The sequence below is a fragment of the Puma concolor genome, chromosome B3 (assembly GCF_028749965.1).
Source record: "Puma concolor isolate L17-30 chromosome B3, mPumCon1.1.hap2, whole genome shotgun sequence".
Classification (NCBI taxonomy): Eukaryota; Metazoa; Chordata; class Mammalia; order Carnivora; family Felidae; genus Puma; species Puma concolor.
In genome coordinates this window covers 46311647-46327327 of record NC_141672.1, presented here as the reverse complement: position 1 = coordinate 46327327, position 15681 = coordinate 46311647, and the positions used below count along the sequence as shown (strand labels likewise).

Sequence of the window (15681 nt, the reverse complement as noted above, 5' to 3'; positions counted from 1 at the left end):
GCTGACAGCGTGTAGTCTGCTTGGGCTTCTCTCTTCCTCTCTCTCTCTCTCCTCTGCTCATGCTCTCTCAAAATAAACATTTATAATAGAGAAAAAAGGAAAAAATAATGTCCTCCTTGTAATCTAATGCCCACCCTACCTTTCTGACGATCTTGCAGTCATCCCTGCCTACATCTCTTACTTCTGTCAGTTAATCTCTCTATCGACTTGCCTCTGCTTACGCATTTACCATACCCAAAGGAATTTCTCTTCCCTTTAGGATTTTTTTTAAATGTCTTATTTATTTTTGAGAGAATGTAAGCAGGGGAGGGGCAGAGAGAGAATGGGGCAGAGGATCTGAAGACAGCACAGAGCCCAATGTGGGGCTTGAACTCACGAACCCTGAGATCATGACCTGAGATGAAGTCAGATGCATAACTGGCTGAGCCACCCAGGGGCCCCTCTTCCCTTAAAATTCTGCTCAGTTTCCACCTCTGGGTCTTTCTTTCTTAATTTTTTTCAACATTTATTTTATTTTTGAGAGACAGGGACAGAGCGTGAGTGGGGGAGGGGCAGAGAGAGAAGCAGACATAGAATCTGAAACAAACTCCAGTCTCTGAGCTGTCAGCGCACAGCCGGATGTGGGGCTCAAAATCCACAAACCTCGAGATCATGACCTGAGCCAAAGTCCGACACTCAACCAACTGAGCCACCCAGGGGCCCCTCTTCCCTTAAAATTCTGCTCAGCTTTCCACCTCTGGGTCTCCTTAATCCTGCCAGGCCACAGTCATCTTGGCTCCTCTGAACTCAGAGCTCCAAACCAGGCATTTCTGTGGTACCTGCTGCCTCATATTGCCCACCCTCCGTGAGGGCGGTGGTTGTGTCCCACTTCTCTCTAGCAGTCATCATGGCTGACACAGTACCCTTTCACAGTAGATACTCAATAAATAGATGAACCACAGCTAACCTGAGGCACTTCAATTCTATATTCAAGATTTAACTATGTTCACTCAGTTATTCTAAGGCAAGAAAATGAATACATGTTCAATGGATATTTAGCAACAAAATGAATTCTTTTTTTGTTGTTGTTAAGATTTTATTTTTAAGTAATCTCTACACCCAACACAGGGCTCAAACTCACAACCCCAAGATCAAGAGTGGCAGGCTCTACCAACTGAGCTAGCCAGGCGCCCCAACAAAAGGAATTTCTATTCAAACTACATTTACTCTAGAATTCTACTAGAGTTAAACCAGATCAACTCACTTCTGGCATTTTCTTGTTACTTAAGGCTTTACTGTTTGATATTTGACTTCCCTGGCACTAAAAGGTCATTCGTTTAAAGGCAAGCATATAACAAACTTCACATACAAGATTAAAATGAGCAGTGAAGTTTTGCTAAGACATTCAGCTTTCTTTATGACTCTTCATTCCCTAAATATTCCACTTCTTATAAGAAATAAACTGGATAAAAATCTTAGCTTTCTTTCCTGTTTAATAAACACTTCAATCAAATTTTTCTTTACAAATATCTGAAAGTAACATACACTCTGTTCTTTAGTTTCATGTTCCTTTTTTTCCCTTAAGTTTAATCCTATTAGTGTAAAGACGAACCCCATGCTAATCATTAACTTCTTTGTATTATTTCCTAAAAGCTTAATTATTTGAGATCTTTCCATTTCACTAGGAAAGGAGGTAACACAAGCGTCAGCAGTGCCCAAGTTTCTATGTAGGAAAGGCATAGGGTTGGCAGTCTTGCTGAAAGGGAGGGTGCCAGCAGACTGGGCCTGCAGCTAGGTTTGCACAGAAACTAAGCTGATTTTACTTAGACTGTGGCTTATCAAACAGTAAGAATAACCAATTTTAGTACAGACACTTCTTTCACAGTTGACATGACTTTATTATTTGGGAGTAAGTTACTAGGGAGGGGGCTGCTAATAGAAATTAAAGTAGGATTATTTGCCCCCTCCCATTACCACCAACATCCACCCACCCCTCGGCACTGCCACTGGGTACAGATCACTGAAAGGTGGCAAGATGTTTCTGGATTTGTGTTAAGAGCCTTACTGCAGTGAAGCAGTTACAGCTATGACATAATAACATCTTTTCATGGTACCAAGTAGCCCTGTCTGATGGAGAGTGCTAAGCAGGAATGAGGTCAGAAACCAGGGAAGTTAAATTTCTCTCTTCTACCTACTTTCTCCTTAATCCCAAGAGGAATGAGTAAGAAAGTGGAAGAGAAAACAAAGTAAAAAGAACAGCTGTGTAGAGCAGCTGTCAGATTGCTAGCGTGGTTTTTACAGATTCCAACACAGAATTGAAAAAGATCTGGACCACCATTTCAGGATTGTGATGAATCCCATTGTCTAAGTGGAAAAGCAGCAGGAATACATCAGAGTCACAGTATATATAGTTAGTTTGGTCACGAAGATTCATTTATTCCAAATTTTTTAATGTTTATTTATTTTGAGACACAGAGAAAGAGGTAGGGAGGGGCAGAGAGAGAGGGAGAGAGAGAATCCCAAGCAGGTTCTGCCCTGTTAGCACAGAGCCCAACGTAGGGCTCAAACCCACGAACTGTGAGATTATGACCTAAGCTGAAATCAAGAGTCAGATGTTTAACTGACTGAGCCACCCAGGCACCCCTATTCCAATTTTGATATGGTCACTATAATCTCAAATTATCCAAACTTAGCTTGGTTTGGGGGAGGGGGGCACCTGACTGTATGTTCATCGCCTATTACCTCATTTTGTCCTTAATTCTCTCCCAACACACACACAACCACACCTCCCAGCATTCCTCCATACCCAGGACTCACTAACTCCATACAAAGAAATTACAAAGAAGAATATTTAGGGGCAATAAAATACTGGTTGCTGAGCTATCAGAGATACATGAACACCAATTGTCAGGTTGATTTTTAAACATAGATGACAGTACTTGTATATTACCTCTCCTTCCTAAAGCCCAAATAAAAATAGTAGCAAAGGAATTTTTTAAAAGGCATGAACCCACAGGATAAAGAAGGGAAAATAAGACTGTAGTAGAAAAGAGAAACAGAGAGGAGAGTAGGTATTATTTTTGGAATATTGCTGAGAAAGCCAAGGAAGGCACAGCACAGTTTTGTGCCTGCAGAGGTATCAAACCAGAAGTGAATGGATGGCGCTGCAGGACCCCAGAAGATGCCCACAAATACTCAGGTGCAGAAGACCCCAAATGGTAGTATGATTAAAAGTCTGAAAACAGTGCAGTGGAATTAGACTCCTGCTCAGGTTTCCTCTCCCCTCCCCCCCACCCACTGTTAGTAAACCACCCTTAAACATGGGGGGCTGGACTGAATGCATCCTGGTCCTTTCCAGGCTCTACAGAGAAAGGTATGAACTAAGACTTCAAAGATGTGCCAGTGGGAAGAGTTGTGGAAGGTGGGGGAGAAAGGCAGTGATGGGTGAGAATAAAAGGGATTTGTGTCTCAGGTCCTCCAAATACGCTTGTCTCTGTGACTATAAATTTTATGTTGTAATGTGACTTCCAAGTTAGATCCACACCAGTCAAGAAAGCAAGCCTTATGAGATTCTAGCCATATAAGGGCAGGTCCTACAAATCTGTTTTCCTACTCACCACACAGTCATACTTACCTCGCAAGTTTGCTAAGGCCAAGGACTTGCTTGTTAGGAAGATAGCCAATATGAACCTTCAAAGAAGAGACAGAAATCACGAGTTAGTTGAAAATCCAGTGCTTCTTTGTAACAAAATAAGGAAATAGAAGACAGTATATGTATTATGTAATTCAACACGATGAAAATGTCTCTTTAAAATATCTAGAAGTTTTGGGGCACCTGGGTGATTAGTTGGTTAAGTATCCAACTCTTGATTTCAGCTCAGGTCATGATTTCAAAGTCATGAGATCGAGCCCCACGTCAGGCTCTGCACTGAGCATGGAGTCTGCTTAGAATTCTCTTTCACCGTCCCTCTCTGCCCCTCCTCCGCTCATTCATTCTTTCTCTCTCTCTCTCAAAATAAATAAATAAACTTAAAAAATCTAGAAGCTTTAAGACTTAGAAAATGAAGGACTAACAAAAGCATTTAGAAAATTACAGATGTGCAGGAAAAGGAAAATATATGAATGACTATTAATGAAATGACAAATTTGAAATATAGTCTTGATATTTCCCGGTGAAGTTAAACTCTTGATACAATTCTTCCAGTATTTCTTCTATTGAGAGGACATTCTCTCAAGACAGTGCAAATTATCCTATAGCAACATTAAAATGTAGCCAGGAAAGCTTCCTTTAAATGGCCCAAACTGTAACTGTGAACACTGACATTCCACACATCCTGGTGGCCTTAAAAGTCCCACCCCACTGCACAGAAAGAGGGTCTCCATGTCCTTTGTCATGGTTGGTGGCCCCATCTCTAAGCTGCTGGAGAATACTATCTTCCTGATGGGAGATAAAGGACACAGCTACAAATGTGACTTGTCAAAACCTGGACCTTAAGATCTAAGTTCTTATAGCACCTACTATGAGGCCAAGCCAATTCCGTAATCTTAAAAGTCACTGACTAACATCTAATATGTCCATGTTACCTCTCTTTGAGCCAAGTATTAAATTACGGGAACACATTAGTTCTACAAAAGGCTAATAAGTAAACGGCCATTTGTAGGCAATCAATTAACCTAATATAGAAGTATAGATTCATTTGCATCATGGTTTGCTAGCGTTTGTTGCATTCGCTCACCTAATTAATATCTACTGTACATGTGAATAATGGATATAGTAGTAATTAGTGATTTTTCATCTATTAGCACTGTGCTTTGGGAATTTAAGAATACCAATTCATCACCTTCCTGGTCAGCAGAAGGAGAAAGCAAAGTAGCACCTGAACTGACTATTTCAAAGAAAAATTAGAGAGTTGAAAGTTTCCCACAGAGCTAAGATCTTCTGTACCACTTGAAATTTTATACTTATATGCAGAGCTATAATTTGTTTATTGTTTGTACTACTTTTGATCTTTCTGAAGATCTTAAGTCATTTCAATGTTGATTTTAGAGAAACACTGCTGAACAATAGATTTTTTTAAAAGTTAGCAAGAACACAAACACAGAGATAATCATAGCAGAAGGTAAGAGGATATAGTGAGAGGCTGAGCACAGATCAAGTTCCTAAGTCTAGCCCCAGCCCAAATCACTAACTTCCTCCGTCTTCTTGGACAAAGCCTATGCTTTCTGGGCCCAAATTCCTCACTTACAATAAAAGGTAGTAAGATAAGCTCAAAGGTTCCCTCCTTCTTGAAAATCCTGAGCCCTTAAGTGCAGGCACACTGGAGAGCAGGGGAGGGGCAAAGGGAGGGGAGGAGGGGAGGAGGGAAGGAGGGAAGGAGGGGAGGAGGGGAGGAGGGAATGGGGGATAGGAGGGGAGGAGGGGAGGAGGGGAGGAGGGGAGGAGGAAAAAGAGAAAGAGAGAGAGAGAGCGCGCGCACACATGAATCCCAAGCAGGCTTCACACTTGGTGTAGAGCCCCACACGGAGCTTGATCCCAGGACCCTGGGATCCTGACCTGAGCCAAAATCAACAGTCGTATACTCAACTGACTGAGCCACCCAGGTGCCCCCGAAATGAAATATTTTAACAAAAAAATGTGAAGCAAATGTTAACACATTAAATTTAGGTGATGGGTATACAGGTATTCATAACACTCTTTGCTAAGTCTTCTGTTTAAAAACTATTAATAAAAAGTCAAAATAAAATAAAATTATAATGGGAGAGAGAGGACAGGACTACTTTTGGTCCTACATCCACGGTTTCAAAGATATGCTTAAGTGCAACAAGCTAGACAATATTAAGCAGCTTGCATTAGATTCACTGTTCCTAATACAGAAAGAGTTAGAAACAAAGTCCACTAATACTATGATCTCTGCCATAAGAAATTCTGCAATCATTGCTGCTCATGCCATATTACACAAAAGTACATCTTGGATCAAACATTATTTAGTCAAAATAAAAAGCAAAGGTTTTCAGAGTCTGCTGCAGCTACCTTAAAAAAAAAAAAAGGCAACTTTATCTCATTATTTTAACCAATACCATGGTACTTACTATGAAATATTTACCCTGAGGACCTTCAGCTACTTGGTTTTTGTTTTGTTAATTTCAAATTATTAAATTAGTCAGGTTGATAAAGAGTAAATGTTTATGTGTAATTCTACATATCTGGGATATTAGGAATTAGCAGGTGATGATTTTAAAGATAATAATCCTAATTTAAAAATTTTTGTTATATTTTAAAATTAACAGGAAACAGAAAAAACCCTTACCTTTCCAACAAATGGAACCAGATGATGTTCACACATGGAAAACATATCTATGTCCTTCACAATCACCATCTCATCATGATCTTCATCAAATATAGCATCATTTAGGACATCTGAAATCAGAGGCTTGCTTTAGTAACATTTCCAATTTTACAGAAAGATTCAGAGTAGAAAAACTAACAATCTCCACGGTTAAACAGAGATTGACAGTCAACAAAGACAAAATGTTAATCCTAACTAAAATGTTAAGGAAAAACGTGTTAAAACTAGTTATTTTTCTCCCACCAAATTAGCAGTCTTTTTCTTTGAATGATGAAAACAACCCTTAACTATATAATATTACATAACAAATGCAGGATTACAAACAAATGTGTCTGCTGCATGAGAAAAGGAGAAAGGGAGAAATATGCAAAACAAAAGTTCTGGTGACGAAAGGGAGCTGCTTTCCTTTTCTTCTTTATATTTTCTTGTACCTAACACTTTCTCTATAGTGGATGTGTAGAAAACCTTATCTGACTTCTGAGGCCAGAAGTCCTTAGCCATCTAACCTCTGAGGCCAGATCTCAACACCCATAAACTCGACATTATCTATCCCCCAAATACTTGTTTACTCATAAAATTTACTATTTCTTGAATGCAAGCACAAGACTTATTCTAAGCAGTTACATTTTTCCCTACGGAACTAAATGCTATAATTTTTATGTATATGCCTGCCCAGATTAGCTTTTGACCTCTGGACTCTGGCACATATGGCCAGGCATACAACAGACATTTGTATGTTTATGTAAAAACATAAAACTTTATTTTTTAAACGTGCACTGATAGCTGGACATCATGGCAGCCTACATACATTCAAGACTCCAAGCCGTAGGATTTCAAGGATCCGGGGATACCCATCTACATAGTACGATGAGACGGAGCGGGGAGGAGGTGAATAGAGTTTTGCGGCCACCTACAGTTAATCTCCCCTCAGAAAGCCAGGCTGCAGTGTGAGTCACAGGGAAGTGCAAACGTCCACCCACACAGCCTGACCTTCAGTGGCTCCGTTGTTGCTAGAATAGAGGCTCACAGATATTGAGTCATCACCGAACCACAGTTATCATCCCCTGAGTCAGGCTATTCAGAGACACATTTGATTGTGGAGTGGAAAAGTCATTAGCGTGGTCAACAAACGTGAATATGCAGGGTTTAGACACACACAGACAAACACAACACCCCTGGTAGGAGAGGCTGATAAAAATCCACGGAAGAAAAGGATCAGTGTCATCCTTGAAGTAAATACTTCGCCAAAAACAGTTTTCTATTCTGAATACTCTGCCCTAACCTACAGTCATATTTCTGGAAGAAGTCTAAAAATAGGCCCTGAGTGCTCCCCAAAGTATCCTGGATTTCTCCAAGATTTTTAAGTAATATTACTGCCATGCATAGCTTATTAAAATCCTTAGTCATACAAGAAAACCCTGAAAGTAAAACAAAGTTATTTCTTAAAGAACAAAAGAATTATCAAACAGAAGCATTCATTTTCTCTGACAAAGAATGAGAGCATCCCCATTCTAAGTTGTGACAACTACCATATGGCACATGTTAAAAGCTGGTCCTCAAGTTAGGCTAAGTTAGTGTCTGGGTCCATTACTAAGTAGCTGTTGGACCTTGGAAAGACTATTCTTTGCCTCAGTCTTCTAAGCTGTAAAATGGACATGAAAAAAGCATCTACATTTTTAGGAGTATCCTGAGCATTAAATGAGATAATCCACATGTTTTTAGAAGTACGCAGGTGGATTAAGTAGTAGTTGCTGTTATTACTGTTACTATAATTACGGTTGAGGGAGTGGCTAAACTATGTGTCCCATGCACACTAATATACATCAGAATTTAAAAAGCAATAATTTGCTTCTAGGAGACAGACTACAGAAAAGGAAAAAATAGTAACTTTACACCGAGGAAACCTGGCAAACCAAGTGATCCAGTTTAACTCTACCAGTAATAAGACATAGTAATAACATGTAGCTTCTGGTAAAATATGAAAAGGGCACATCACCTCTGTGGTGTTCTTCCCCCGAAGTGTGTGACTGTAGTCTAATTACTAGACAAACTGAGGGACATTCTGCAAAATACCTCAACAAGCACTCTTTTAAAATGACAGGGGGGTAAGGCGGTGTGTGGGTGGCTCAGCTGGTTGAGCAATTGACTCTTGATTTTGGCTCAGGTCATGATCTCATGGTTCATGGGATCAAGCCCTGCATTGGCAAGGCACTGAGCATGGAACTTGCTTGGGATTCTCTCTCTTCCTCTCTCTCTGCCCCTCCCCTGCTCATTCACACTTTCTCTCTCTCAAAATAATAAACATTAAAAAAAAAAACAACAGGGGCGCCTGGGTGGTGCAGTCGGTTAAGCGTCCGACTTCAGCCAGGTCACGATCTCGCGGTCCGTGAGTTCGAGCCCCGCGTCAGGCTCTGGGCTGATGGCTCGGAGCCTGGAGACTGTTTCCGATTCTGTGTCTCCCTCTCTCTCTGCCCCTCCCCTGTTCATGCTCTGTCTCTCTCTGTCCCAAAAATAAATAAAAACGTTGAAAAAAAAAATTTAAAAAAAAAAAAAAAAAAAAACAACAGAGAGATGGAAAGACTGAATTGTCACAGATTAGAGGAGACTAAAGAAATATGAAGACTAAATGCACTGGAAAAACTAAAATCCACACAAAGTCTATAGTTTATAGTATTGTACCAATATTAATTTGTTAAATATTTTTAAAGTTTATTTATTTTTGACAGTGTGTGAGAGCATAAGCTGGGGAGGGGCAGAGAGAGAGGGTGAGAGAGGAACCCAAGCAGGCTCCGCACTTCAGCACAGAGCTGGACGTGGGGCTCGAACCCATGTCCTGTGAGATCATGACCTGAGCCAAAATCAAGGGTCGGACATTTAACCAACTGAGCCACCCAGGCGCCCCCCCAATATTAATTTCTTAAGAAATGGTAACTATACCATGGGACATAGGAGAGGTTAACATTTGAGGAAGCTGGGGCAATGGTATATAGAAACTCTCTGTACCATCTTTGTAAGTATTCTGGTAAGTCTAATGTCACTTCAAAATAAAAAGGAAAAAAAAGCAATAGGACAATGCCCATCAACTGGAATGTATAAACAATAGGGCACTATTCTGCAATAAAATAGAATAACTACTTATATATGTACTAATATGGCTGAATCTTCAAAGAATTATATACATAGTGAAAGAAGTCATATACATTCACACAAAAAAAGTATGTATGAAATTCTAGGAAAGAGAAGTATAGTTAGAGAAAGCAGACAGATGGTTTAGCAGGGACCAGAGGGGTGAGAGGATTGGCTGTAAAAGGGTAGAAGAAAACCTTTTTGGGTTATGGAAAGAGTCTATACCTTCATTGTACTGGTGGTTGCACAACTGTATGTATTTGTCAAAATTCAAATTGTACACATGAAGTTGTTGAATTTTATTGAATTTAAGTTATCCCTTAGTAGAGCTAACTTTTTAAAATAATCTTAAAAGAATATAGAATAACATGCAACCTTTTGTGTAAAGAAAGTGGAATGGGGGAGATATAAACATATATATGCTTATCTTCAAAAAGAAACACTAGGAGAATAAATAAAAAAACTAATAAAAATGATTATGCATAAAGAAAGCAGGAGAGAAGGGATATGGATAGAAGTGAGACATCTTTAAATATGATTTGTTACATAGTTGACTTTGAAATCATGTAAATGTTTTACATACTTAAATTAAGCCAAAAAGAAAAAAAACCCAGTGACCCCCATAAATCTTAATGGTTTGTGGTAATGGAACAATATTATGTTGCCTATATCCCATTTCGTGAAAGTGAACCCAGACTATAAACTTGACCTAGCTGAATCATTTTTCTTCAATAATGAAGTTTCCCTGCTATATTTATTTATGTTTTGCTCCAACATATCTGAAAGCTACCATCTGTGGCTAATAAGAACAAAACACTATCACAGATTGTTTTAATTTCCTGCCTGTTATCAGCAGCAAGAAGGTAACCCTGGAAACAAGGATTTATGGCATTCTGTTTCCTACTCTTGGTCATAACCAACAAAGAAAACTGAAGGGGCCTCCAAAAGTTGAAGGTTTGTCTATTACAATACCACACAAAGAAAAATGTAAAGGTATACCTTGCTCGTGTCATTAATGATTAAGCAATGACAACAAATAACCCTGCTGGGCAGCCATCCCTTAAGTAGTTAATCCCTTCCTGAAAGTACAGTTAGTCAGGTCCACAATAGGAGCCCATGTACCTGTTTAAGCACCCTCGGAAGCAGGGTGCTTCTCAGACTCCCCCAGGGGGCTTGTCAAAACACAAATCACTGGACCCCAGTCCCAGAATTTCTGATTTAGTAGGTCTGGGTGGGAATGAGAATTGACATTTCTAACAAGTTCCCAGAAGATGCTAATTCTCCTGGTCTGGGAACCATACTTTGAGAGCCCCTGTATTTTTTTTGTAGATTTTTTATCTAAACGTTTATTCATTTTTGAAAGGCAGAGAGAGACAGAGTGGAAGTGGGGGTGGGGAAGAGAGAGAAGGAGATACAGAATCCAAAGCAGATCCCAGGCTCTGAACTGTCAGCACAGAGCCTGACGTGGGGCTTGAACTCACGAACTGTGAGATCATGACCTGAGCTGAAGTCTGACACTTAACCCACTGAGCCACCCAGGCACCCCAAGAGCCCCTGTATTAAAGTTGTATTCATGTTTTGTGCTGCTACACAGAATCTTCACACCTTCAAAATGCTCCTACTCAAACATAGCAATATAAGAAACACAGAACTGCTTCTGCCATGGTGAAAGGGGGTAGGAGTAACAGGAAACCTCTGGGAGAGATTCCCCACAAAAGAAAAATTCTATCTAATGGAATTTCTTTTTAACGAATGGTAATAGGAATTAGCATTATCTAGGATGTTTGGTGATCAGCACTAAAATTTAGAGATCTCTGAGGAAGCCAGAATTTCACACCTGATGCAGCTTCCTGGAGAACAGCATTAATAGACAATGGAAGAAGGCTTGGAACATTGAATGTACCCTAACAGATAAGAAAGAGAATGGGGTCTGCCTACCGATTTATTAGAAAAAAATTGTTTTTCAGTTTATTTTGAGAGCGAGAGCATGAGCAGGGGAGGGGCGGAATGAGAGGGAGAGAGAGAATCCAAAGTAGGCTCTGTGCTCTCAGCACAGAGGCTGATGTGGGGCTTGAACCCACAAATGGTGAGATCATGATCTGAGCTGAAATCAAGAGTCAGACACTGAACCAACTGAGTCACCCAGGCGACCTATCTGCCTACTGACTTTAGAACTAAGACAGCAAAACACAGTGACAACTAATAAGGCAGGAAAAGTTTCTTTGCTCTTGGCTGGAATTAAATCAACTTAAGGGGCTAACAGCCACCCTGACTTAGTGGAGAAAGGTCTGAATTACTGGCCCAAACCCCTCAACATCAGAACTGTCTCAACCAGCATTGGGCACTTACGTCATATACCTCCTGGTACCACCGTTATGTCTGTAATTTCTCCCAACCTTGGAGGCAGGCATTGTAGCTTAAGACTTTATGAAGTTTCAGCACAGTACCCTATATGCCATTCACAGAGCCAGAATTAAACGCAAATTTTCCATTTTATCCAATTAATATGTCAGTCTCTACCCTGTGATTTACTTCCTTAAGACAGATTTCAAAGAAAGGACTCCAAAAAAACTGATGTGGCCAAGGGAACAGAAAAAATATTATTGCAGCATTATTGGTAATAGCAAAATTAGGGATTTAAATGGACATCAGAAGAATGATTACACAATCTGTGTAGAGTGATGTAATAAAATATGGCCCAGCCATGAAAGTCAGTGAATCTAAGCTGAATTTATTATTTCCTGAAACAATGTCCAGTGAAAAAAGCAAGTATTAGAGGCAATAGCGGATACACACAGTAATATCCTTTAAATGAAGTGGAAGCAAAAACCACATGTTGTTTATGGACATACATATGAAATAAAAGTACAAAAATAGGCATGAGAGTAGAGATCAAATTCAGGATAGCGGTTAACTCTGTGAGGGAGGGGAACAGGATCAGAAAGAGGTATCTATGAAACTTATCTGTATCTTCCAAAGCAATTATAGCAAAATGTTAATATTTATTAAAACCAGATGAATGTCGGTTAAACTAATTCTTTGTCCTTTTTCTTATATATTTGACGCATTTCATTAATTAAAAAAATTTGGAGAGCACCTGGGTGGCTCAGTCGGTTAAATGTCTGATTCTGGGTTTCAGCTCAGGTCATGATCTCACAGTGTACAAGTGTGAGCTCACATCGGGCTCCGTGCTGATGGGGCAGAGCCTGCTTGGGATTCTCTCTCTCTTTCCCTCTCTCTCTGCCCTTCCCCTGCTTATGCTCTCTCTCTCAAAAATAAATAAACGTTTTAAAAAATATTTAAAATTGTTTTAATTGCGTTGTTCATGTACATGCTGGTGTTCTGGGTTTTTTTCCTGGGGGGGAAAAAAAAGCAAAAACCCTGAAGTTACCTTTGCATAGAAGTTCTGATGCTAGAGTGGCATTACACAGGAAAGACCGAGCCTACTTCATGTAACACTGCAAACTCCAGAAACTTCCCTTGATCACACTCTGCAATTAAAACAAAGACTTCTTGGGGCACCTGGGTGGCTCAGTCGGTTAAGCGGCTGACTTCAGCTCAGGTCATGATCTCGCGGTCCGTGAGGGCTGTGAGTTCGAGCCCCGCGTCGGGCTCTGTGCTGACAGCTCAGAGCCTGGAGCCTGTTTCAGATTCTGTGTCTCCCTCTCTCTGACCCTCCCCTGTTCATGCTCTGTCTCTCTGTCTCAAAAATAAATAAATGTTAAAAAAAAAAAATTTAAAACAAAGACTTCTTCTGCCTTCAGTGTGGCATTATAACATTTTGCATTCTACTCCTGTTTGAAAAATTTGTCCTACAAGTAAGGGCAATGTTAAATTAAAAGACGGAAGAAAATCACCCTCTCTGCCTTCATTTCCATCATGATGGTGCACCTCTTGTTAGCACTTCCAACACGCATAGCTTCTTGCGCTTAACAAGATAGAACGAACATTTGTAAAACTTGGCCGAAATAAGCATGAACTCAAACATTCCACAGACTGACATAGGTGGAAACTAAGATGACTTTAGACAACCATTCATACCATCTGGAGTAGGCAGAGCTGTGGCACAGCTCTGATATGCTCTGTGAACTTATTTCATAAACTGCGAATTTGTCAGCAGGAAAGATCCAATGCATTGCAGAGAAAGTAAAAGTTTGGTTATTTTGCAAATTTTCATTTCTGTCATCCCTGGCAGAGATAAATTCCCATGCTGCTTGTAAGCAATTAAAATATAGCCAAGGGGCTCCCGGCTGACTCTGTCACTAGAGCATGTGACTCTTGATCTCATGGTTGTAAGTTTGAGACCCATAGTAGGTGCAAGGATTACGTAATATCTTAGAAAATAAATAGGAGCACCTGGATGGCTCAGTTGGTTGAGTGTCAGACTCTTAATTTTGGCTCAGGTCATGATCTCACAATTCGTGGGATCAAGCCCAGCATGGGATTCTGTGCTTAAGTGTGGAGCCTGCTTGGGATTCTCTCTCTCCCTCTCTCTCTCAAAATAAATAAGCTTCAATAAGTTAATAAATGAATAAAAATTAAAAAATAAAATATAGCCAAGACAACATGGATGGATCTTGAAAGCATTATGCTAAGTGAAATAAGTCAGAGAAAAACAAATATTGTATGCTGTCACTTACATATAGAATCTAAAAAAAGCCAACCTCTTAGAAACGGAGAGTAAAATAATGGTTATAAGGGGCTGGGAGGGTGGGAAAGATGGGGAGATGTTGGTCAAAGAATGCATACTTCCAGTTAAAGATGAATAAATTCTGGGGATTTAATGCACAGTATTTTTTTAAGTTTTTTTTTTTTTTTTTTAAGTTTATTTATTTTTGAGAGAGCGAGAGAGAGCAGAGAAGGGACAGATGATCCTAAGCAGGCTCTGTGCTGACAGCAGACAGCCTGATGCAGGGCCTAAACTCATAAACCGTGAGATCGTGACCTGAGCCAAAGTCAGACACTTAACTGACAGTCATCCAGGCACCCCACAGAGTATTTCCTTTTTTAATGCACACCTTTTTGATTACAGTTAACGATACTGTATTACATACTTGAAAGTTGCTAAGACAGTAGATCTTAAATGTTTTCATCACAAAAAAGAAACAGTGATTTTGTGATGTGATGGAAATATTACCTACCTATGGTGGTAATCACATTCCAATATACACGTGTATTAAACCAACACGTTGTACACCTTGAATTTACACAATGTTGCATGCCAACTTTTTTCTCAATAAAACTGTAAAAAAAAAAAAAATGTAGCCAAGGCTATTGAAATAAATGTACTGGTTGCGTTAAAAATAGTACTGATATGCATCCTTTTTTTTTCAATCTTTATTTTTGAGAGAGAGAGAGACAGAGCATGAGCAGGGGAGGAACAGAGAGAGAGGGAGACATAGAATCCAAAGCAGGCTCCAGGCTCTGAGCTGTCAGCACAGAGCCCCATGTGGGGCTCAAACTCACCAACCACGAGATCATGACCTAAGCTGAAGTTGGATGTTCAACTGACTGAGCCACCCAGGCACCCCTTCATGTGCCTCCTTTATTTGCCAAATGCAATCCTGGAAAGCTGTTCCCATCCTCTTAGCTGGGCTTGTCATGAACATAATGTCTGTTGCTGAGGGCATGTTCTCACATGATAACATAACCAAGACTTTTTCCTAATTACAACAGTGTTTGTTGTAGTTTATTTATAAGATATTGAAGTACTGAAATAAGAAAATAGAAGTACACAAATTGCTCTACCTAAACACCATTACTTAACTGGCCCCTAGAAAACCACATACACGCAGTGGTTCAAAAAGCATAACAGTAAATTAGAAAAGATGAAGTTTAAAAGTCCAGAGACCCAAGTTCTCATTTGGACTTTGTATGGACTCTGACCTGGGCTACAGGATCGCCACAGGTAAGAGAATGGTTTTTGGAGAAGGAATTTAACAGGACTCCCAGGTTCTTGGCTTGTACAACTCTAGGGATGTTGGAAATCAATGCCAAATTACAACACAAGTTATCCACCCACTCCTACTGGTCAGTCACCTTTTGAGATGCGCAAAGGTACTGGCTAGTGGCTTTCAGTACTGAGGTAGGGAAAAGCACTTTTTTTTTTTTTAATTTTTTTTTTAATGTTTATTTATTTTTGAGACAGAGAGAGACAGAGCATGAACGGGGGAGGGTCAGAGAGAGGGAGACACAGAATCTGAAACAGGCTCCAGGCGCTGAGCTGTCA

General features: G+C 40.0%; 1 protein-coding gene across 3 annotated transcripts in view; it reads right to left on the bottom strand.

Moving 5' to 3' along the window:
- GCH1 (GTP cyclohydrolase 1) overlaps positions 1-15681 on the bottom strand; it is a 47914-nt gene that overhangs the window by 14117 nt on the left and 18116 nt on the right. For all 3 annotated transcript variants that reach the window (XM_086709705.1, XM_086709704.1, XM_025919735.2), the window contains exons 2-3: positions 6288-6397; positions 3614-3669 (exon numbers count right to left, since the gene is read on the bottom strand). In XM_086709705.1, the coding sequence (XP_086565831.1) occupies positions 3614-3669; positions 6288-6397 (166 nt within the window). The remainder of the gene's footprint in view (positions 1-3613; positions 3670-6287; positions 6398-15681) is intronic.